The sequence below is a fragment of the Salvelinus alpinus genome, chromosome 13, assembly GCF_045679555.1.
Source record: "Salvelinus alpinus chromosome 13, SLU_Salpinus.1, whole genome shotgun sequence".
Lineage (NCBI taxonomy): Eukaryota > Metazoa > Chordata > Actinopteri > Salmoniformes > Salmonidae > Salvelinus > Salvelinus alpinus.
The window spans coordinates 26845868-26870364 of NC_092098.1; the positions used below are offsets into that span (position 1 = coordinate 26845868).

At 41.6% G+C, this 24497-nt stretch overlaps 1 protein-coding gene across 3 annotated transcripts in view; it reads left to right on the forward strand.

Moving 5' to 3' along the window:
- LOC139537470 (cytospin-B-like) overlaps positions 1-24497 on the forward strand; it is a 181356-nt gene that overhangs the window by 44669 nt on the left and 112190 nt on the right. For 2 of the 3 annotated variants that reach the window (XM_071338816.1, XM_071338817.1), the window contains exons 2-3: positions 7289-7477; positions 8166-8301. In XM_071338816.1, the coding sequence (XP_071194917.1) occupies positions 7313-7477; positions 8166-8301 (301 nt within the window). In that variant the 5' untranslated portion in view covers positions 7289-7312. Of the gene's footprint in view, positions 1-2171; positions 2414-7288; positions 7478-8165; positions 8302-24497 lie in introns of those variants that run through there. The other variant, XM_071338815.1, reaches the window with a different exon arrangement.

Below are 24497 nucleotides of genomic sequence, written 5' to 3' on the forward strand. Positions count from 1 at the left end.
GCAGCTGTAGAACTTTTTGAGGATCTTTTCAGCCTCCTGAGGTGGAAGAGGTGTTGTCGTGCCCTCTTCACGACTGTGTGGGTGTGTGTGGACCATGTTAAGTCCTTAGTGATGTGGACGCCAACTTGAATCTCTCGATCCGCTTCACTGCAGCCCTGTCAGGGTAAATGCTCTCCCCTCTTTCTCCTGTAGTCCACGATCAGCTCCTTGGTCTTACTGACGTTGAGAGAGAGGTTGTTATCCTGGCACCGTACTGCTAAGTCTCTGACCTCCTCCTTGTAGGCTGTCTCATCGCCGTTGGTGATCAGGCCTACCACCGTCGTGTCGTCAGCAAACTTGATGGTGTTGGAGTCGTGCATGGCCACGCAGTCGTGGGTGAACAGGGAGAGCATCTTTTCCTATGGTCATTGTTATTGTCAGACTCGTGGCCTCACTAATGACTACTGTAAATCAGTAGTAAATCCATAGTGGTTGCCCGATGACACAGATTACCAATGTGACTTGTGAGTCAGTTGTCTACTTGGTAAAAATCTCAATATTGTATGACAGTGGTTCCCAACTCCAGTCCTCGAGGACCCCCAACAGCACACATTTTTGTTGTAGCCCAGGACAAAAAACACCTGATTCTACTTATTGAGGGCCTGATGATTAGTTGCCAAGTTGAATCAGGTGTGCTTCACAACACAACAGGCAGCAGCACAACATGGTAGCAGCACAAACATGGTACAAACATTGTTAGGCACAGACAACAGCACGAAGGGCAAAAGGTACAGACAACATTACATCACACGAAGCAGACACAAGTGTCAGTATGAGTGTCCATGATTGACCCTTTCAATATAGAGATGGAGACAATACTGTACAGTTTGAGTGTTTTTTGCAGCTCGTTCCAGTCGCTAGCTGCAGCAAACTGAAAAGTGGAGATCTTTTTACACAATGTGACTGACAGAACGGGTGTTGTATGTTTAGCTTTTAAGACAAAATCTGTGGAGGGGTTGAGTATAAGACTGTATCAGCTGCATATAAATGGATGAGAGAGCTTCCTACTACCGGCTTAATCTGGCTCTAAATCTGAATGTGTGTTTCTGTGTGTGGTGTCAAACAGGATGTGGGGCCTCTAAACTGCTCTGCTCTCTTAAAAAATTCTCAGTCATTAGCCAGCCTTTAAAACAACCTTTTGTGTGGTATTGTACAGTGCAGTACAGGGGTGTGGTCAGGGTTTCCTATTTTACCACTCACCAAAAACTTGAGCTTTTCGCAGCACAACCCAGTGCAGCAATATTCTCCAGCTTATTATTACCCACATTTTCTATGGCCTTGGCATGTCGTAGGTTGACAGTTTCAAATTTGAACAGTTGGAAAATGTGTAAAATGCGGGCCCCACCACAAATGTTCAACCCTCGGCCCTCCCTCTTCTCTACTGAAGCTAGAGCTATTTTCCTATGAGACAAAGATGAGCTTTGTCAGTGTTAGCCTAGTGTTTGGACTTCACTTCAACACAGCCAGGACATTTGGAAGTGAGAAATGTTGTCCACCAAAAGGCATCTGCCGCTTTTGATTTAAAAAATTGTGGTATAGTCAAGGACATGAATAAAAGAAGCACACATCTTACTGAAGTGGCTCAACACAGACTCAGTTCTCTGAAGTGATATAACCATACAATGGGGTGGTTGTGTCCTCTACAATCTTTCCTACACATGATCTAAGCCTAAGGTAGCCGGAATTAAATGACAAGCTAGTGTCCTGAGGGGAGGGAACCAAAGCACAGGATTCAGAGAAAGCAATGAGATATGCCGTAATCAATTTCAAAAATAATTTGTGACAAAATTCTGAATATTAAAGTTAGCAAATATCTTACATGATCATGTGAAATAAAATAACATCTGTCTCCTGTCTCCTCTCCTCTCCCACCGTCTGTACCTCAGCTTGGAAAAATAGTCAAAGTAGGGAGGGAGACTTCCTCGTGGCTAGACCATCTCTCTGTGTGTGTGTGTGTGTGTGTGTGTGTGTGTGTGTGTGTGTGTGTGTGTGTGTGTGTGTGTGTGTGTGTGTGTGTGTGTGTGTGTGTGTGTGTGTGGGAGGGAGGGAGGGAGGGAGGCAGAGCCACACATAGCCAGCACAGGGGCAGGCAGGCTGCTTCCGTGTCTTGATCCGTGTGTGTGAAGACCACTACAGCAGCTGAACTGCTCTTGGCCCTGCTGCTCTTTCTCAGTGCCTCTCTGAACCAGAGGTCTGGCTGTCACATTGCTCTCTAGTCGCAGTGCTTTGTGTGTAGTCTGTCCAGCTCAACTCTGGCTGGAGTCAGTGCCTCTATAGTGGGAGGTACTGTTTACAGGGCAGGGTCAGCTTCTGGGAAGGAGTCATCAAAACACTTTGTGAGTGAGGCTGCTCAAGACCAGTGCGTTTTGTTTCTGTGAGTACACTTCTTCTCTCCCTCTGCCTAGCCCTAGCCTAAGTGTTACTGTTTTGAGCAATGTTTTAGATATCTTACAGGGGCATGGGAAACTCAGAGCATTGGAGGCTTTGAACAGGAAACTTTGAAGTCATTTGAGGCTTGAGAAAAGTTGTAGGAAACCGTTGAACTTGAAAATGTATGTTTTTTTATGACCATATCCGTAAATCTGTTATAGAACAAATATCCACAGATCTTTTAACATTCTACCAGTAAAAAAATGTATCTGAAGTCACTGCTATAATACTAATGTTGTTTGTCATAGTTCTCCAGCAGTTCCTCTCTTTTGGACTCTAGGTTATTTAAAGACTACATTATTTAAAGACTAAGGCAGCGGCTACTCTTCCTGGGGTCCAAACAGAAAACAAAACACAACAAATAAAAGACATAATATACATACCACTACATAATACAATTAAAATACATAATACAATTAAAATGCATAATACAAAATATATAAAAATGTCTCTCTTCACAGTCCTTGTGGTGCCGTAAGGTGTTCTTTTATCTGTGTTTTTTAATCTGTTTTTATTGCTTGCTTGAGTTACCTGGGGTGGCAGAGAGTTCCATGTAGTCATGGTGCTGTTTAATACTGTGCGTTTCCCAGCCTCTGTTCTGGACCTGGGGACTGTGAAGAGACCTCTGGTTGCATGTCTTGTGTTGTATGGATGAGTGTCTGAACTGTGTGCCAACTGTTTGAACAGACAGTTCAGCACCTTTAACATATCAACACCTCGCACAAAGACCAATAGTGATGCGATCAATCTCTCCTCAACTTTGAGCCAGGAGAGATTGACATGCATACCACTAACATTCGCCCTCCGTGTACATCTACACTACCGTTCAAAAGTTTGGGGTCACTTAGAAATGTCCTTGTTGTTCAAAGAAAAGCAAATGTTTTGTCCATTAAAATAACATCAAATTGATCAGAAATACAGTGTAGAAATTGTTAATGTTGTAAATGACTATTGTAGTTGGAAACGCCAGATTCTTTATGGAATATCGACATAGGCGACAGAGGCCCATTATCAGCAGCCATCACTCCTGTGTTCCAATGGCACGTTGTGTTAGCTAATCCAAGTTGATCATTTTAAAAGGCTAATTGATCATTGGATAAGAGTGTCTGCTAAATGACTTAAATGTAAATGTTAGGTTTATGTCCCGTCCTACATCCTGATATTACCAAATGCTGACCACTAGATGGTGCTGTTCCAGCTATTGGGTGAACTATCCTTTTATCATTAAAAAATGTATCACAGAATAGCAGGAACAGAACCAGTTAGTGGTCAGAACCTGGTAATATCAGGATGTAGGATAGGAGATAAACCTAACAACTTCAATGAATATTTTTTTGTGAACAGGTGAAAAAAACATCAAGTTCACTGAGAATACATTAGCCTACATTATGATGAAGAAACAATACTCCGAACCGCAGCTCCATACTACTTGTCAGATATAGAGAACTGATACGGTTTACTTGCCTGTTGCTCACCCCTGAATTAGAAGATGTCTCAGAAGTGTTTCACTCACATCTTAATCCCAAACTGATAAGAAATGTCTGTTGGCACAAGCATTCCTTATCTAAACTCAGCAGCCTTTTGGATTGTTGTTAGCCCAACAGATGTAGGATCTTAATTTGATCACACACGAACGTGTAGTGTATTCAAGGTTTAAAATGCCTTCTAAAGTTTGTAATTTCCACTTTAAAATGTCAGACTTGATTTTCCCAAACAAAAAATGTATCAACTCCTACAAAAATGTCTGTTAATTATAATCCACATAATATTTCAAATTTACAGGATTATTTTCATGCTATATCAGACTGGCTCAAATTATGACCCTACATCTGTATGTCTAAGTATTGCAACAGAAAACCCCATAAGATCTCTGTATTTGTAGTGTCTTTACATCGCCTAGCTGTCATAGCCAATGTAATTAGGGAAGAACAACCCAATAGTTAGGGCAGTGGCTTTGGTAACTATAAATCATATTGTACTTTTTAATTTGTGGATATGCTGCTGACCAAATTCCATATTTAGCCTAGCTTTCCCATAAACCCATTTAGCTACATTACTCATATTTCCTGAGAAATATTGTATGTTTTTTTTAAATGTTTGAAGCAAAATGAGGGAAACCGCTGTCATCAGGAAGACAATAACATTTTGTAAAATGCCTCTTGCTCCCTCTCGCTATCTCTCTTTATCTCTCCCTCTCGATCTCTTTCTAAGACATTGGGTTTGTTGTAATTAGGTCATTTTGATGTAGGACACACTCCCAGTGCGGTGGGCCTAATTGTCCTTCTGTCTCTGCTGAGGAACAATAAAGGTTGTCTTTACATAACTGTGTCCCGGCAGTAGGAAAACTAAACCTTGAGTCATGCGCTACTATGAAGGTGAAAACAAATTAAGCCCATGTGTTTCTGTCAGGGTACTACTGAGACAAGGTCAGTGTTTTCATAGAGAGTTTTACACATAGTGAAGTACTTTTAAAACATCTTAGCTGATAGCCTATGTTCACAGAGAAAGACTTAACTCGTTGTGACTATTCAATAGACATTACCTCAGTGTTTGCTTCCTCAATTTCTGCCATTTCACCTTTTCACATTTAAAAGCAGCTCTTAGCTTTTCCTCAATTTTGTCTCACTTCCTCATCTTGGAGTTCCGAACATGTCCTAGAAACATTGAACATGTTTTACTAACCTGGATATGATTTATACATGTGACAATGGTTAGGCCTATCTAGCTGAGGTACATTACCAGACTTGTCTGTGGAAAGGCCAGTGAGGATGGATGATATTGGGCAACATCATATGACGGGCCACACACACACACACACACACACACACACACACACACACACACACACACACACACACACACACACACACACACACACACACACACACACACACACACACACACACACACACACACACACACACACACACACACACACACACACAATCAGATAAGGCTGTAAGAACCTGCAGGCTTTCTCTAATTACAGTTCGATGTTAAAAAGGTAGCAGTGGGAACTTTTCTAAGGAGACAACCACCTTCTATCAATTAGCAGACCTGGGTTCAAAGGAGTCAAATAGTATTTGAGGTCTATGAAAAACTAGGTGCACATGATTGAACTTTCCCGGCATAATGGAACTAAGGGAAAAGTCCCAAAAGTGCAAACCCTTGCACACCTGGAACTCTAGACCAGCTCAAACTATTTGAAAGATTTAAAATACCATTTGAACTCAGATCTGGGTAGATGGTTTTGCTCTGAAGCCAGCTTGTTTAATTCCTGCTCAGGCTGCCTGTCATTATACACCCATGGAGGTTGTGAGAAAGACTGGGCTAAAATAGGATGCGGGCTGCTTGTACAATGTCACGTTAAATGTGCTAAATGCCTTGCAGCGTTAGAGGTAGACTAATTGTTAATGTTTGAAGAACACATCCATCCAGCAATTTATTGCTATTTAGTTCATTGTAGGGTTTAAGTACCTCGGAGAACCACTCAATTTGATTCTAAATGGGACTTCTTGCAATGTAAATGTTAACTTGAGGTCTATACTGTGTGCTGCAGTAAGTAGGGTAAACGCTGAGGAAAATGCTGCAAGAATGATAATAATTTAGATCAGAGAGTGGGGGGGGGGTGTCTGCACTCAGCCGACCCCTTTTATTGATGGAGGACACCAAAGTGTCGGGTATCTCCGTTCACAGGCACTCTCACTCTAACGTTGTGTGAGTGGGTTATGCGTGCGTGTTAGTCAGTAATGATTGGGATACCCTTCCCTGAGACCTCACCTCCCCACCTTGGTTCAAATCAATGAGTCAGTTCCACAGCGAGCAGTGGTACAGGTCATTACAGTAAAGAGTAGGGAAGTGCAGTCAGTGGCTTTCCAAGCTAAGAGCACTTAGTTTCCTTCAGTCAATAACCACCTGCCTTTTCCACACCCACTTGCCTATATCTTCTTTCATTATTCTGAATTTTTCCACTATGTCTGTAATTTGTCACTAATAGACTTTGGTCCCTGTGCTTGTGCTTTTTCATCGATCTCACAAACATTTTAATTGTATTTTGACACCAAGCCACTCCTGTCTTTTTTTCAGTATAATAGCCTACTTTGAATCCCAACTGCAGTAAGGGATGGTATTGTATTGTTTACTTTTTTTGTGCTTCAAAATGAGATGTTACATGATTGAATTCCAATTTGCGTATTCCCCTAGTTAAGTGAATCCAAACCACCTACCACCAACTAGTGTACTGTGATCTGGGTGTGTTGTGTTACATTTGATTTCCCAGTCCCAGTGGTGTCGAAGGATATCTGATTGGACAGGAGGCTGTGTTTTCTCAGTTCTGTAACAGAAAGTGTCCTGACCAGCGGGGGGCTGATAGTCTCACTTCCTCAGCTGCCCTCTCACTCTGCTCAGACTACCTACTGTTGACTTGTGTCTTGTATGTCATGGCACAGGCTGAAATGCCATCAGTGGCAGCACCATATCCTCTAACCACCCCTTCACTTTGGACTCTCTCTTCTCTCAGATACATAGGCCCTTTCTCTTTACAACTGTACCAAATGTACCCAAGGTCTACTTGATTAGATGTAGGACTCTTTTCCTGTACATATTTTCCTGTACATTATTTTGATGTGGATCTGGAATACTATGTCTACTACTGAGGGCCATGTTTAATAGTTTTTATTGAAATAGGCTAAATAGAGTAAACCCGTACTGAAATCATTTCATTTAAACCAGCAGAGGTCATAATGACTGAAGCATTTTTGTCATACCCATGTATCCATAATAATATGTATACCCTGTTCTCTCTCTCTCTCTCTCGTAGGCTGCAGGTATAGCAGACAGAGCCATGCTGAAAGGGGGTTCCGCCAAGGCGGGGCTGCCCAAGCCAGGGCTTCAGGAGAGGGCCAAGCAAGTCTCCCTCGCCCTCTCTACCACCACCTCCACCACAGCTACAGGCATCAAGACATCCAGGTCCTCCAACACCCTGGCCACAGACCTGCGCCTCAGCAGGGTGAGTTATACCAGACAGGAGAGTAACTTCACACCACTGAACACACCCAACATCTCCTTAATGAATGGTGGGAGGTTGGAAGTGGGACAGGTGGGAAAGAGATGGGGGAAGTTACCACCCCTTTACTTTGTCTAAGAGCCATTCTGTTCATTTGGATAATTGATCATGTTCAATTGCATTAGTCTACCTCTGCATCTCCTGCATACACTCTGACCTCGGTTGGGTGTCACAAAGCATAGACTGACAACATATCTCACTATAGTACAGATTGAGTGCTATTACAATTTCATACTAGTAGATTGAGTAGTTTACTAGTAGTTTTCCAATTGGTGAGGTAATCTGTGGTTTCCTAATCCCTGACTGTGTCAAGCCTGCTCCCGCTCCCCCTCTCTGGCACTCGAAGGCACCAGGCGGCCCATCATTACGCACACCTGTCACCATTGTTACGCGCATCAGCGCTTCATGGGACTCACCTGGAGTCTACTACTTTATTGATTGCCTCCTCTATATTTGTCACTTCCTCAGTTTCTTCCCCGTGTCTACATTAATGTCGTTTTGTTCCCCCGTCCAGATGCTGTTCTTGTTTTGTTATATGTCCTTTTGTCCATTAAATCTTCACTTCCTGTACTTGCTTCTCGTCTCCCAGCGTCTGTCCTCACAGACTGTATGTTGTATGTGTGTCTTATAGCTGAAGAGAGCCAGTAGTGATGACACCCTGGCCAAGCCTACCCTGGGGGCAGTAGCCACAGGCTCCCGAATGAAGAAGACTGTCACTACAGGGGCCATCTCTGACCTGGCCGACGCGAGACCTCGCAGCCTCTCAGGTAGGGGACCATAGACTGTAGGGGTGGCAGGTAGCCTAGTGGTTAGAGTGTTGGGCCAGTAACCGAAAGGTTGCTAGATCAAATCCCTGAGCTGCCAAAGAAAAAACTGCTGTTCTGCCCCTGAACAAGGCAGTTAACCCGCTGTTCCCAGGCCGTCATTGTAAATAAGAATTTGTTCTTAACTGACTTGCCTAGTTAAATAAAGGTACATTTTTAAATAAAATAGATCAGTACACACAGACCACACACACAAGACTCACCATAATTGTTTATGGTTATATTCAAATATATTATTTATGCAATGTATTCATAGTAAAATAACTTAACTTATCGCATTTTATCTAATCTTATCTACTACTACTACTACAATGTAATTCAACATGGGTACAGTGCATTCACAGATTAGCTTCCAGTTTCTCCATTACTTCATTAGAAAAGAGCCACTGGTTTTAGAACTCACAAGCCTAAGCCTTTTTCCTCTCTTCTTGTATAAGTCTATCTAGGGTCTGTTTCTGTAAAAGAGAAACCTGTGCCTCACCTCCTTGTACAAGTCGACCAACTCTGCTTCTGCTCAGGCAGGTGCTGGCTGTGCTCAAGGATCATAGCCATGTGTCTGAGCTGATACGTCCAGTACGGCTCGCACTGACAGAGACCCGGGCCGTTTGCCTCCATTGGTGCTCTGCATGCCATTCATGGTCCAGCCTGTACATATCGCTGGATATACAGATGTAGGATCTTAATTTGATCACTCTTTTGTAGTGTATTCAAGGTTTAAAAAGGCTTCTAAAGTTTGTAATTTCCACTTTAAAATGTCAGACTTGATTTGCCCTAATGGAAAATGTATCAACCCCTACAAAAAAATCCAATAATTATAATCCACATAATAGTTCACATTTTCTGTTGCTGCAGGATTATATTCCTGCCATAGCAAACTGGCTCAAATTAAGATCTGTGGCCTCCCGAGTGGCGCATTGGTCTAATGCTGTATCGCAGTGCTAGTTCTGCCACTAGAGATTCTGGGTTTGAGTCCAGGCTCTGTCGCAGCTGGCCGCGACCGGGAGACCGATGGGGTGGGGCACAATTGGCCCATCGTCGTCCGGGTTAGGGGAGGGTTTGACCGGCAGGGATGTCCTTGTCCCATCGCGCATTAGCGACTCCTGTGGCAGGCCGGGCTCAGTGCACGCTGACACGTTCGCCAGGTGTACGGTGTTTCCGCTGACACATTGGTGCGGCTGGCTTCCGGGTTAAGTGGGCATTGTGTCAAGAAGCAGTGCGGCTTGGTTGGGTTGTGTTTCGGAGGACGCACGGCTCTCGACCTTCGCCTCTCCCGAGTCCGTATGGGAGTTTCAGCAACGAGACAAGACTGTAACTACCAATTGGATACCACGAAATTTGGGAGAAAAAGGGCTAAAAAATTTAATAATTAGAACTGGATCGATCATAGCAAAAGCAAATCAGACTTGTAGTCTTGAGGTTGTTGCCACCAAAACGGAGTTCCAATCAACATTTACGGCTAACTACCAAACATTCTAAACTTTAAACATTCCATTGAAGTTGTTCTATTCAATTGTGATATCATCTTATTCAAATATCAGTGTATTCGTATGATTTAGAATCACCATGGAAATGAAATAGAATGGTTTTAAATCAACACTGACTCTGAGCAACAAACATTCAAAATTCAAACATTCTATCATGCTTGGTTTGATAGATGCGGTAAAAGAGTCAATGGAATGCAGACTGTTCCATTGACCAGATTGGCACACATTCAACAAATCTGATCTAACTAAGTGGATAATTGTCAAATCTGTCATGATTTATGTGTTGTAACAGACCCACAATGTGGTTACTTAAGTCTGATTTGGATATATTTGACTGTTTTCGCTGCATAAAATGTTGAAGTTTTCAGGATTAGAAGAAGTGGCTGCTAAATGCCAACTCCTGTTCATATAAGCTGGTTAGCATAGCTAGCATACAGAAATTGGTGATGTTGGTAAATCGTTTTTTAACTGTAATGCAGTTGACTGGTGACGATGACATGAACATGTGTTGGAGTTGACTTCCATACAAGCATTATACTCCGATTTCTACGTAGACAGTGCATTCAGAAAGTATTCAGACCCTTTGACTTTTTCCATATTTTGTTATGTTACAGCCTTTTTCTAATATTAATTAAATTATTTTTTCCCCTCATCAATCTACACACAATACCCGATAATGACAAAGCAAAAACAGGTTTGTAGAAATTTTAGCAAATGTATATAAAAAAACGGAAATATCACATTTACATAAGTATTCAGACCCTTTAATCAGTACTTTTTTGAAGCACCTTTAACAGCGATTACAGCCTCTTCTTGGGTATGACGCTACAAGCTTGACACACCTTTATTTGGGGAGTTTCTCCCATTCTTCTCTGCAGATCTTCTCAAGCTCTGTCAGGTTGGATGGGGAGCATCGCTGCACAGCTATTTTCAGGTTTCTCTCGAGAGATGTTTGATCGGGTTCAAGTCCGGGCTCTGGCTGGGTCACTCAAGAACATTCAGAGACTTGTCCTGAAGCCACTCCTGAGTTGTCTTGGGTGTGTGCCTAGGTTCATTGTCCTGTTGGAAGGTGAACCTTTGCCCCAGTCTGAGGTCCTGAGCACTCTGGAGCAGGATCTCTCTTTAATTTGCTCCGTTCATCTTTCACTCGATCCTGACTAGTCTCCCAGTCCCTGCTGCTGAAAAACATTGTCACCGCATGATGCTGCCACCACCATGCTTCACCGTAGGGATGGTGCCAGGTTTCCTCCAGACGTGACACTTGGCATTCAGGCCAAAGAGTTCAATCTTGGTTTCCTCAGACCAGAGAATCTTGTTTTTCATTGTCTGAGAGTCCATTTGGTGCCTTTTGGCAAACTCCAAGCGGGCATCATGTGTCTTTTACTGGGGAGTTGCTTCCGTCTGGCAAGGCTACCATAAAGGCCTGATTGGTGGAGTGCTGCAGAGATGGTTGCCCTTCTGGAAGTTTCTCACATCTCCACAGATGAACTCTGGAGCTCTTTCAGAGTGACCATCGGGTTCTTGGTCACCTCCCTGACCAAGGCCCTTCTCCCCCGATTGCTCAGCCTGGCTGGGCAGCCAGCTGTAGGAAGAGGTTTGGTGGTTCCAAACTTCTTCCATTTAAAAATGATGGAGACCACTGTGTTCTTGGGGACCTTCAATGCTGCAGACATTTTTTGGTACCCTTCCCCAGACCCTTTCCTTGACACAATCCTGTCTCGGAGCTCTACAGACAATTCTTTTGAACTCATGGCTTGGTTTTTGCTCTGACATACACTGTCAACTGTGGGACCTTATATAGACAGGTGTGTGCCTTTCCAAATCATGTCCAATCAATTGAATTTACCGCAGGTGGACTCCAATCAAGTTGTGGAAACATCTCAAGGATGATCAATGGGAACAGGATGCACCTGAGCTCAGTTTCGAGTCTCATAGCAAAGTGTCTGAATACTTAAGTGAATAAGATATTTCAGTTTATTATTTGTAATAAATTAGCAACATTTTCTAAACCTGTTTTCGCTTTGTCATTATGGGGTATTATGTATTTTATACATTTTAGAATAAGGCTATAACATAGCAACATGCGGGAAAAGGGAAGGTGTCTGAATACTTTCTGAATGCACTGTAAACAATAGCCTAAATGTAGGGTACTTTTGCTGGGGAGCAATGAGGAGATTTGGGATCTTTCCCCCATGGCCCTTTTCGCCACGAGTTTCCATGGCAATTCCATTGTTTTGGTCGAGTTTGATTGACCTCTTTACTGCATCTATTGTTGATATTGCACCACACACACTCACAATCACAGTTCCATTTTACTTCCTCTTTAATTGTTAACCTTATAAAACAATTTTCCACCTGAAAATAAAATGTAAACTCTGGGTCCTTCCTACATAGAGTAAATGAATGGCCAAGTATCAATATTATTCTGATATATCACTGCTTCCTATCAAATATTGTAGTTGGCTTCTTATATGCTCAGTCGTCTGTCTGTGAAATAATCACACACAGTGCGGTGACGTACAGTACAGGTCAAAAGTTTGGACACTCATTCTTTATTGTTACTATTTTCTGCATTGTAAAATAATAGTGAAGATGTTAAAACTATGAAATAACCCATATGGAATCATGTAGTAACCAAAAAAGTGTTAAACAAATCAAAACAGATTTTAGATTCTTCAAAGTAGCTACCCTTTTATTTGATGACAGCTTTGCACACTCTTGGCATCCTCTCAACCAGCTTCACCTGGAATGTTTTTCCATCAGTATTGAAGCAGTTCCCACATATGCTGAGCACTTGTTGGCTGCTTTTCCTTCACTCTGCGGTCCAACTCATCCCAAACCATCTCAATTGGGTTGAGGTTGGGTGATTGTGAGGCCAGGTCATCTGATGCAGAACTCCATCACTCTCCTTGATCAAATAGCCCTTACACAGCCTGGAGGTGTGTTGGGTCATTGTCCTGTTGAAAAACAAATGATAGTCCCACTAAGGGCAAACCAGATGGGATGGCGTATCACTGCAGAATGCAGTGGTAGCCATGCTGGTTAAGTGTGCCTTGAATTCTAGATAAATCAACGACAGTGTCACAAGCAAAATACCCTAACACCATCACACCTCCTACTCCATGCTTCACGGTGGGAAACACACATGCGGAGATCATCTGTTCACCTACTCTGCGTCTCCCAAAGACCCAGCGGTTGGAACCAAAAATCTCAAATTTGGACTCATCAGACCAAAGGACAGATTTCCACCGGTCTAATGTCCATCGCTTGTGTTTCTTGGCCCATGCAAGTCTCTTCTTCTTATTGGTATTCTTTAGTATTGGTTTCTTTGCAGCAATTCGACCATGAAGGCCTGATTCACGCAGTCTCCTCTGAACAGTTGATGTTGAGATGTGTCTGTTACTTGAACTCTATGAAGCATTTATTTAGGCTGCAATTTCTGAGGATGGTAACTCTAATGAACTTATCCTCTGCAGCAGAGGTAACTCTGGGTCTTCCTTTCCTGTTGCGGTCCTCATGAGAACCAGTTTCATCATAGCGCTTGATGGTTTTTGTGACTGAACTTGAAAAAACGTTCAAAGTTCTTGAAATGTTCCGCATTGACTGACCTTCATGTCTTAAAGTAATGATGGACTGTCGTTCCTCTTTGCTTATTTGAGCTGTTCTTGCCATAATATGGACTTGGTCTTTTACCAAATAGGGCTACATTGTATATACCAACCCTACCTTGTCACAACACAACTGATTGGCTGAAACGCATTAAGAAGGAAAGAAATTCCACAAATGAACTTTTAACAAGGCCAGGTGAAGCTGGTTGAGAGAATGCTAAGAGTGTGCAAAGTTGTTGTCATCAAGGAAAATGGTGGCTACTTTGAAGAATTTCAAATATTAAATATATTTTGATTTGTTTAACACTTCTTTGGTTATGTGTTATTTCATAGTTTGATGTCTTCACTATTATTCTACAATGTAGAAAATAGTAAAAAATAAAGAAAAACCCTTGAATGAGTAGGTGTGTCCAAACTTTTGACTGGTACTGTAAGTATTCAAACTGGAGACCTGATTCACACCTACGTCAATGCTTTGTTGAAATACCTTAGGCAGCGATTACAGCTGTAAATCTTTCTGGGTGAGTCTATAAGAGTTTTCCACACCTGGATTGTGCAATATTTGCCCATTATTCTTGTCAAAATTCTTCAAGGTTGTTGATTATTGCTAGAAAACCATTTTCAGGTCTTGCCATAGATTTTCAAGTAGATTAGGGTCAAAACTGTAACTCGGCCACTCAGGAACATTCACTGTCTTCTTGTTAAGCAACTCCAGTGCAGATTTGGCTTTGTGTTTTAGGTTATTGTCCTGCTGAAAGAACAATTCATTGCCCTGTGTCTGCTGGAAAGCAGACTGACTGAACCAAGTTTTCCTCTAGGATTTTGCCTGTGCTTAGCTCCATTACGTTTCTTTTTTTCCTGAAAAAAACCCTAGTCCTTAACAATTACAAGCATACCCATAACATGATGCAGCCACCACTATGCTTGACAATATGGAGAGTGGTACTCATGCGTTTTATTTGCCCCAAACGTAACACTTTGTATTCAGGACAAAAAGTGAATTGCTTTGCCAATTTCTTTGCAGTATTACTTTACTGCTGCCTTGTTGCAAACAGGATGTATGTTTTGGAGTATTTTTATTCTGTAAAGGCTTCCTTTTCCCTCTGTCAATTAGGTTAGTATTGTGGAGTAACTACAATGTTGTTGATCCATCCTCAGTTTTCTCCTATCACAGCCATTAAAAACTCTGTAACTGTTTGGCCTCAAGTCACCATTGTGCTCATGGTGAAAACCCTGAGCGGTTTCCTTCCTCTCCAGCAACTGACGCCTATATCTTTGTAGTGACTGCGTGTATTTACACACCATCTAAAGTGTAATTAATAACTTCACTATGCTCAAAGGAAATATTCAATTTCTGCTTTTTAAATTTTTTGCATTAGAAAACCTCCCTGGTCTTTGGGGTTGAATCAGTGTTTGAAATTCACTACTCGACTGACGGACCTTACTATAACAATACAGGGCGAGACCCAGATGCAGACACGGGAGGCAGATGGTTTGAGTCTCTGATATTTATTATAATCCAAGGGGCAGGCAAGAGACAGGTCATGGACATGCAAAAGATCAGAAACCAGGTCAGAGTCCAGGAGGTACAGAGTGGCAGGCAGGCTCGAGGTCAGGGCAGGCAAAATGGTCAGGCAGGCAGGCTCAGAATCAGGTCAGGCAAGTGTCAAAACTGGGAGGACTAGAAAAACAGAGATAAGGAAAAAGCAGGAGCACGGAAAAACACGCTGGTTGATTTGACAAGACGAACTGGCAACAGACAAACAGAGAACACAGGAATAAATACCCTGTGACTAATGGGGAAAACAGGTGACACCTGAAGATGGGTGGAGACAATCATAAAGGCAGGTGAAACAGATCAGGGCGTGACACTTACAGATAATTGTATATGTGGGGTACAGAGATGAGGTAGTCATTCAAAAATCATTTTAAACACTATTATTGCACACAGAGTGAGTCCATGCAACTTATGTGACTTCTTAAGCAAATTTGTACTCCTGAACTTATTTAGGCTTGCCATAACAAAGGGGTTGAATACTTATTGACTCAAGACATTTCAGCTTTTCATTTTTAAGTCATTTGTATTTAAATAAAAACATAATTACACTTTGACATTATGGGGTATTGTGTGTAGGCTACTGAAAAAAAATCTAAATTTAAACCATTTTAAATTCAGGCTGTAACACAACAAAATGGGGAAAAGATCAAGGGGTGTGAATACTTTCTGAAGGCATGGAGTTATAGGGTGAAATGTCCCTTGATGGACACTAGAGGGCCATAGATCATCACTCTGATTTCCCGTAACTGCTCAAGGTCCAGAGCACAAGCCGCCACTTTCCACGAAATCCCCTCTTTATTTTCCATAACTGTTCTGTGTCTCGCTGGCCTGTTGGGATCCAGGTAGTTGTCTGATAGTCTTATGGCTCTTAATGTTTCTGGGGCAAAACCTGACACAGTGAGTGTACATTCTTATCATCTGCCCCTCTAACAACCCCTGATTAGCTCTCTGAACTGTGGCCATTTGTTCTGTCATGATACAGAAATTAGGACTTATTTTTCAATAGCAGCTATAATGGAAAGGGAAAGAATGCTCATCATTGTGACATTTTAATTATTTTGATGTTTTACTGTTCAAGTGCTGTGTGTGTGTGTGTGTGTGTGTGTGTGTGTGTGTGTGTGTGTGTGTGTGTGTGTGTGTGTGTGTGTGTGTGTGTGTGTGTGTGTGTTGGGTTGTTGTTAGTGAGTTACACACTCAGGTGTTTAGTGTTAGGGATTGTCAGTCAGTCACATGGGTGACAATGAGGCCCTGGAACAAAAGAACACCCAGTGCTCAGTATGTTTGACTGAGTTGACTGTGTTTGAACCTCAACAACAACCTCAGCAAATTAACCCGGTCCTCTGTCATTGTGACAGTATAATACTGTAACTGTATCACACATTCACCCACAGGACACATACTGGACACATCAATCATAAAGATAGATCTCTCAATTACAGCAGTCATCCATTGTAGGCTGCATTTTCTAAACATTTTGGCTATTTTACTTTGCTCAGACTTTTGTTCATCACACAGTTAAACCAGGCTCCACTCCTCTAATTAATTTATGTGTGAATAACAAACTAAACACTTAGGCCTAGCTGTTATATAAACCCTGTCTGTGTTTTGACTGAACTAAGCATAAGGTCTTTGAAAGTAGAATTAAAAAGTGGAGTGTTTGATTGTTTACAGGGTCCCAGTCTGAAGTATGTTGTTGCTGCTGATGCTGCGTCAGAGGAGGTTACTTCTTTATACAGCCTGCTGTTGTTTAGTCTGCTGCCTGTCTGTCTTTGCTGCTGTTTTTGCTTGGCTGGCTGCTCATTTCAACAGAAAACGTGTAGGTGCGTGTGTGCATGTGCTGTGCCTACCCTCCAGTGTGGGTGTGGCCGGCCAGGCAGGGCATAACTGAATTAACTGAGCAATATTTAGTCTCACAATGTGGAGGAACGCTGTGCTATTTCATGGGTTTGGCAGCATTGTGTGTGAATACCACTGAATAGGGTGGAGCAGCCAGGAGCTGATCACACTTGGCCTACTTTAACTATCTTTTACTGACTGGCTGACTTTACCTCAGGTTAAGGTTGGTAGAACTCAGTAGACTTGTTTTTCTGCCTCAGCTCTAGCTGTTCCTACTGTACTGTATACGTTGGGAAGTGTTCTGAATTCCATACATACAGGTTTGAGGCATATATAATGATGAATCTCATTAGGTCACGCTTGCCTCTTTTTCTGTGATGAATTACACGTGTTAAAGTATATTAATGGCTTCCCGAATACCTGGACATACAGTACCAGTCAAACGTTTGGACACATCTACTCATTCAAGAGTTTTTCTTTATTTTTACTATTTTCTACATTGTAGAATAATAGTAAAGACATCAAAACTTTGATATAACACATGGAATCATGTAGTAACCCCAAAAGTGTTTAACAAATCAAAATAGATTTTAGATTCTTCATAGTAGCCACCCTTTGGCTTGATGACAGCTTTGCACACTCTTGGCATTCTCTCAACCAGCTTCACCTGGAATGCTTTTCCAACAGTTTTAAAGGAGTTACCACAAATGCTGAGCACTTGTTGACTGCTTTTCCTTCACTCTGTGGTACAACTCATCCCAAACCATCTCAATTTGGTTGAGGTCAGGTGATTGTGGAGGCGAGGTCATCTGATGCAGCACTCCATCACTCTCCTTATTGGTCAAATAGCCCTTACACAGCTTGGAGGGTGTCCTGTTGAAAAACAAATGATAGTCCCACTAAGCACAAACCAGATGGGATGGCGTATTGCTGCAGAATGCTGTGGTAGCCATGATGGTTAAGTGTGCGTTGAATTCTAAATAAATCACAGACAGTGTCACCAGCAAAGCACCATCACACCTCCATGCTTCACGGTTGGAACCACACAAGCGGATATCATCCGTTCACCTACTCTGTGTCTCACAAAGACACGGCAGTTGGAACCAAAAATCTCAAATTTGGATTCATCAGACCAAAGGACAGATTTCCACTGGTCTAATGTCCATTGCGCGTGTTTCTTGGCCCATGCAAGTCTCTTCTTCTTATTGGTGTACTTTAGTATTGGTTTCTTTGCAGCAATTCGACCATGAAGGCCTGATTGACGCAGTCTCCTTTGAACAGTTGATGTTGAGATGTGTCTGTTACTTGAACTCTATGAAGCATTTATTTGGGCTGCAAGCTGAGGTGCAGTTAATTGCTAATTTCGGGAACTGGTAACTCTAATGAACTTATCCTCTGCAGCAGAGGTAACTCTGGGTCTTCCTTTCCTGTTGCGGTCCTCATGAGAACCAGTTTCATCATAGCGCTTGATGGTTTTTGTGACTGAACTTGAAAAAACTTTCAAAGTTCTTAAAATGTTCCGCATTGACTGACCTTCATGTCTTGATGGACTGTCGTTCCTCTTTGCTTTTTTGAGCTGTTCTTGCCATAATATGGACTTGGTCTTTTACCAAATAGGGCTATCTTCTGTATACCAACCCTACCTTTTCACAACACAACTGATTGGCTGAAACGCATTAAGAAGGAAAGAAATTCCACAAAGGAACTTTTAACAAGGCACACCTGTTAATTGAAATGCATTCCATGTGACTACCTCATGAAACTGGTTAAGAGAATGCCAAGAGTGTGCAAAGCTGTCATCAAGGCAAAGGGTGGCTACTTTGAAGAATATACCTCATATAAAATATATTTTGATTTGTTTAACACATTTTTGGTTACTACATGATTCCATATGTGTTATTTCATAGTTTTGATGTCTTCACTATTATTCTACAATATTAAAAATATTAAAAATAAAATAAAACCCTTGAATGAGTAGGTGTGTGCTAACTTTTGACTGGTACTGTGTATGACCAAGGACATTCCAGATTTCTGCTAGTGATGAATTGTTGGTAGGCCTAACCATCAGTTTGGTTCTGTTTTGAATCAGCTGTGTCAGTAGTATATTTGTGAAGAATAGCTTCATCCAACAAACCTCAACAAATAGTAGGCCTACAGTTAGTATTGGACGGACATAGATTTGTGTACAGTAACCATATTGTCTTAGCATTTCCCTTGTAAAATCCCACTGTGGTAGCAGACTAGCAGTGTTTGTTTATCGAGCCCCATCCACACAGTGTTTGGGGGTTGTGTTTTGGGTAGATTGCTAATTCACATCTCTCTTTAGGTCTGTTGTATGGAGGAAAACATTTATTTTCTCCATTGAACAAAGGGCTTCTGGGAGCTGAGTGAAAGTGTGAAACCAAGCAAAAAGTGTTGTGCAGAATATCATTCTCAAGTTGTCACACAATGAAGCCCTGATTGGCTTTTAAATGTATCAAGGGGCTTTAATAAAATAATTTTGTTTTCAAGGTTTTCACACCACAGGATAGAAATGAGGTTTGTATACTTTGTGTCCTGCCTGTATAATGATTTAATTAGGCAACTTCCTAAATAATTCCTTACTATTCAGCTTCCAGTCCAATGTTATAGGGACGGATTTTGTTTAGATTAACACTTGATTGTAAAGCACTCTGCAGCTTAAGGATGAGTGCACCGAGTACACTTAGCCTTGTTTTGTAATCGCAAGCTGCACCAGTCTATTCCCCCAGGAAAAGATGTTGTAGTTAAAATAAGCTAAGTTGGCCTTTATATAAAGGTTGTTTTGCACCCTTATCTCTTTTAGATAAAAAGCAGCAGTGTGAGAGATGTTGTGTTCTCCAGAGACAGATGGGGTATTTTTTTTTACCCACAGGGATTTCATGTTTGAGTTTGTACTTGCATCAACCAAACCGAATCGTTTATGTGTCCAACAGGGAAAAGACAGAGGATTTCATCTGACTAGTGCCCTAACATACTTCATTAGTGGGTAGAAGACGTTCACTGCACTTAGCTAACTCCGAGATAGACCAACATGGATGAATAGAGATCGAGAAAGAGTCATGTTATTGGCTACATTGTAGAGCTGGGGACGATAAACTGAAAATTATAGACACCCACCATACTGATTACTTATCGCAGGCAGAGATGTGGTAGAGAAATGTGAAGTTTGAAATGAAATAAGTTTGCTAATATGGGTGATTGTTAATGGGACATTTTGATGGCTACAACCATCAAAGTAGTAGTAGTAGTAGTTTAAATGATAATTTATAACACTGTGGTGCACATTAATGTTATAAACTTATCACTCTGTTTATTGTTATTGCATCAATTCAGGCAATGTATCGCAATATGGATTTTTGTCCATATTGCCTAGCTCCACTACATTGGCTATAGCATGACTATTATCCAGTCTAACAATCACTCAAGTGAACAACTAGAATGGACCTATCATGAGCACATGCTTAGCATACTCCACCCAGCAGGCTGTATTGTGTTGTGTTCTATGTGTCTATGTCTATCTGCCTCCTCCACACCAGTGAGTACCTGTTGAGACAGATTAACCTGACAGTCAGTGGACAGGTCAGACAGGTCTGAAGAAAAAATCCCATTAGGCATGATCATGTGATGAAGGAGTGTTAGCCTAGTCAACCATGTATACAACCTGGGTTGACAGTTGAGGCCTACATAATGGTTAAGAAATAATGATGGTAGTTGAAAGGAACCCAAGCAAAAGGATGTTGATTGACACACCTTGGCTGTTTCTCAATATGCATACTACCTTGCTCCACACTCATTCTCCGACAACGTTCTCTTGAGTAAGTTCTTGTGAGGACGAGATTGTGGAGAATGCATGCTTCACCTCCCCATTCACTGAACCTTCTTCCAGCCAGGACAGTGGCAACAATAGACGAAACAAGATATACACAAAGCAAATGTTTTCATAATTATCAGCTAGATATGTGAATCGTAGCTATCTAGTTAGCCAGCTAGTTAAAACAGGCAAAAATTACCTACAACTAATGTTATGCAAGGTAGATGTACATTTTTCGTGGCTTGCTAGTTAACGAGTTAGCCCTGTTGACTTACCCATTCACTGAACCGTCTTCCAGCCAGGCCAATGGCAATAGAGACTAAACAAGATATACACAAAGCAACCATTTTACTTCATAACAATCAGCTAGCTATATGTGAATCATAATGTAGCTAACCAGATAGTTTAACAGGCAAAATGACATAAAACTAATATTACGCAATATAGTTGTCAATTCTTCATGGGTAGCTAGCTAACAGTAGTAGTTATCCCAATTGACTTATTATGGACTTGCGATCTACGGTACGTAGGCAGGTAAACATGCCAAAATTAACACAGCATGTATTTATTAACTTCTCAAGATAAAATATTGTAGTCACCCAACATATGCGATGTGAATAGGCTACATTTCATTCCGAAGTCGGAACTCACCACAGTGTTTTATATCAAAATGTGGGTTGAACTTCGTTGTCCATGAGACAAGAACAACATGCTCTTGTGTTTGTCTATAAAGCACTTCTGAATAAACGACCTTCTTATTTATCATCACTTATCAACATTAGAAATATAATTCATAAAACCAGGTCTCAAGCATGGATTACACTCAAGCATGGATTACAAATCGCCCATGCGATTTCCACAGAGCTGGGTATGGTTGCCTTTTCCTGTTACGCTCCTTGCTTATGGAATGGACTGCAGACCAAATTTGAACTTGAGACTCTTGTCCCCCTTGCCCGTTTTAAATATTTATTGGAGGATTTGTATTTTTGTATTGCTTGTAACTGCTTCGGGTAATGCAAGTTAGGAATAACCTATGTGTAAATGTAACAATCTGCTGTTGTATTTTTTTGTGATTTCTGTGATCGTTTTGTTTGCCTTGTGTAATTTCTTAATCATTGTACCTAAACTGTATGTGTAAACATGTATACGCAGGGCCCAGCTGTAAAAGAGACCTTGGTCTCAGTCTGTGTTCCTTGTTGAAATAAAGGTATAATAATGGTCGACATTCATTTTTTAAATTGCGTTGTTTTTTAAGGGGTTGCGTCATATTTCTTTGCATACTTTCCGTTGAAGGTTGCATCAATGCATACCTCTAAATATGTACAAACGGAGTACGCACTCGAGCAGTGCCCTCCATGCTCTGTTTCGCATACGTTGATTTGGACTCATATTCCGGCCCTCCCGTGCTCCAATTTGCGTGTTCGGGGTACGGTAGTATGCATTATGAGAAACATCCTTTGTTTTCTGAATGTCTGAGATGAGATATCAGGCAGGGAAAATGTAATATTTTAATATAGATTTGGCTTGTGGTCTGATATTTAAACGTATGATGTGATCTTATATTTTGAGTGAAATATCTGTGTCTTATCTTGATGTATCGATGAGGATAGGCAGGGACAATGCTCAGAGTTTAGTGAAATCTACTGTAGCTTTTGAAGATTTGTACCATGCTGTCAGTCACAATGAAAGATGGTTATGTTCTGTATGTGCTGGTGGAGGTAAATTAGCTCTATTGATTTATGTCAACTTATTATTTTCTTGGTTTACTTGATCTTCTCACCACCTTGCTCTGTGGTAAGTATTTTGTACCGAAGACAGTTTTTATTGCTGGATTATGTAACTGTGTCAGCATTGTCATGTTAGTCTTGTAAACAGAATTCTGCTCCTATTCAGGCAATCTGGACCTGCAAGGCTTTGAGGCACAGTTTTCATTACCCTAGCATTGCTCAGACTTGTCAGAAATTACACATGTTCTATACATCAAAATCTGCTTTCATTCGTGATGTTTGATGTTGGCTTTGGTGTTTCTTCCAAATACCAGATTGAACATTTTATTGAAAGATAATGTTTCACTTGTTCTATGTAGTTTGTGTGTGAGCATGTAGTAGGCTACTCTCTCAAATGCCACAGTTTAAAGGTAAGTTATGCATCAGCCATACCTGTCTTACACTGTTCCAACAACGTGATTCATTAGTTTGTGCCAGAACATCTTACATATCCGTACTATCACCTGACTAGTTAAGGCAAAATGTTAGGCTACATTCTTGTGAGGTAGTGATAGAATCCCCATGTCCTTGGAGGTATGAATAAATTAACTTGATGTCACTCTGCTTATTTAGTAAAGTGACATCCTTTTGTTGTGATCATCACACCAGTGTCATCTAGAGACCATGACTCCACTCTCTGGTGTCCCTCTCCATCAGCTGCTGAGAACCAGCCAGAGCCTGTCCCAAGTCCCACAGCACTTAAGAGATTGCTGCAGAGAGAGAGAGTGCCAAGAAAGGAAAGAAGAGGGAGTGAGAGGTAGAGCCAAAGCCAATAGAAGGGAGTGAGGGGTAGAGCCACAACCACGGGAAACACACAGACTAGCAGCGTCATCTATCTCCTGTCCAGGGCGACTAAGAGGGTCACTAACATCCAGTATGATCAGTCTGGATTTCCTACTACTCTTAACAGCATTCCATACTAATGGGATGATACAGTGGGTCTGTAATATAATACCTCTTTATAATGCTTAATCAGCGGTAGTGGTACAGCGGTAGTGGTACTTTACGCTACGTTCAATATGTTTAAGTTCCATTTATTGCCATTAAGTATAAGTACATAGGAATTTCTCTGCAGTGAGAGCTCCAGGGTAAAAGGGTAAAAAGAGATTTAAAGAGGGAAAGATATTTATATTCACACTGTCCCATCAGACGAGGGTTTAACACCACAGCCACGTCCAGATTACTTATTTAAGCACTTCATCAATATTTAAATGAAGAGAGTAGGGTTAGGGTAAAGGATCCCCTGTGGAGTGCCAGGATGAGAGAAGACAGAGCAGTTGCTACTCTATAAATAACATTTTTATCATCAGCCCTGATGAGGTAAGATGATGTGCACTAGTAGCTACTTCATGGATGGGTACTCCCTTTACCTCACACCTGTTCTGATTTACACACTGCTGTTCTCACGTGGAATGGATGCAGAGCACTTACTGCAGGCAGTTTGAACTTTGAAGGTCTCGTGGTGTGTCACTGTTCAAAGGGCCAGTTTTACTCAGTCATTTTATTGCCTTTACCAGTAGCACTGTCTTGACTTAAAGATACAATAGATATTTGAAAATCCTTTGTGGCTCAATATCAATATCTGTGAAGCCAAAACAAATATATCTGCTGTTAGAACACAGTGTCCACAGCTGTAACTGGTGGCTTGACAGTGTCCTAAACTACTAGAGGGCAAAGAAGATCTCATTGTGATGACTGATTCAGCCCAGACGCTAATTCTGGAGCCCCTCTGGCCCTGTCTGACACTCACACTGTGTCACGGTCATTAAGAGGTCAGTATTTGTCATCAGGACCAACTTAGGTTAGGAAGCCTTCACACCTGCTGCCACGTTTACCGCACACTCTTCCATTTCATTAAGAACCCAAGTTGGTCCTGATGACAAATACTGACCTCCTAACGAACGTGACACAGTGTGAGTGTCAGACCGGGCCAGAGGGGCTCCAGAATTAGCGTCTGGGCTGAATCAGTCATCACAATGAGATCTTCTTTGCCCTCTAGTAGTTTAGGACACTGTCAAGCCACCAGTTACAGCTGTGGACACTGTGTTCTAACAG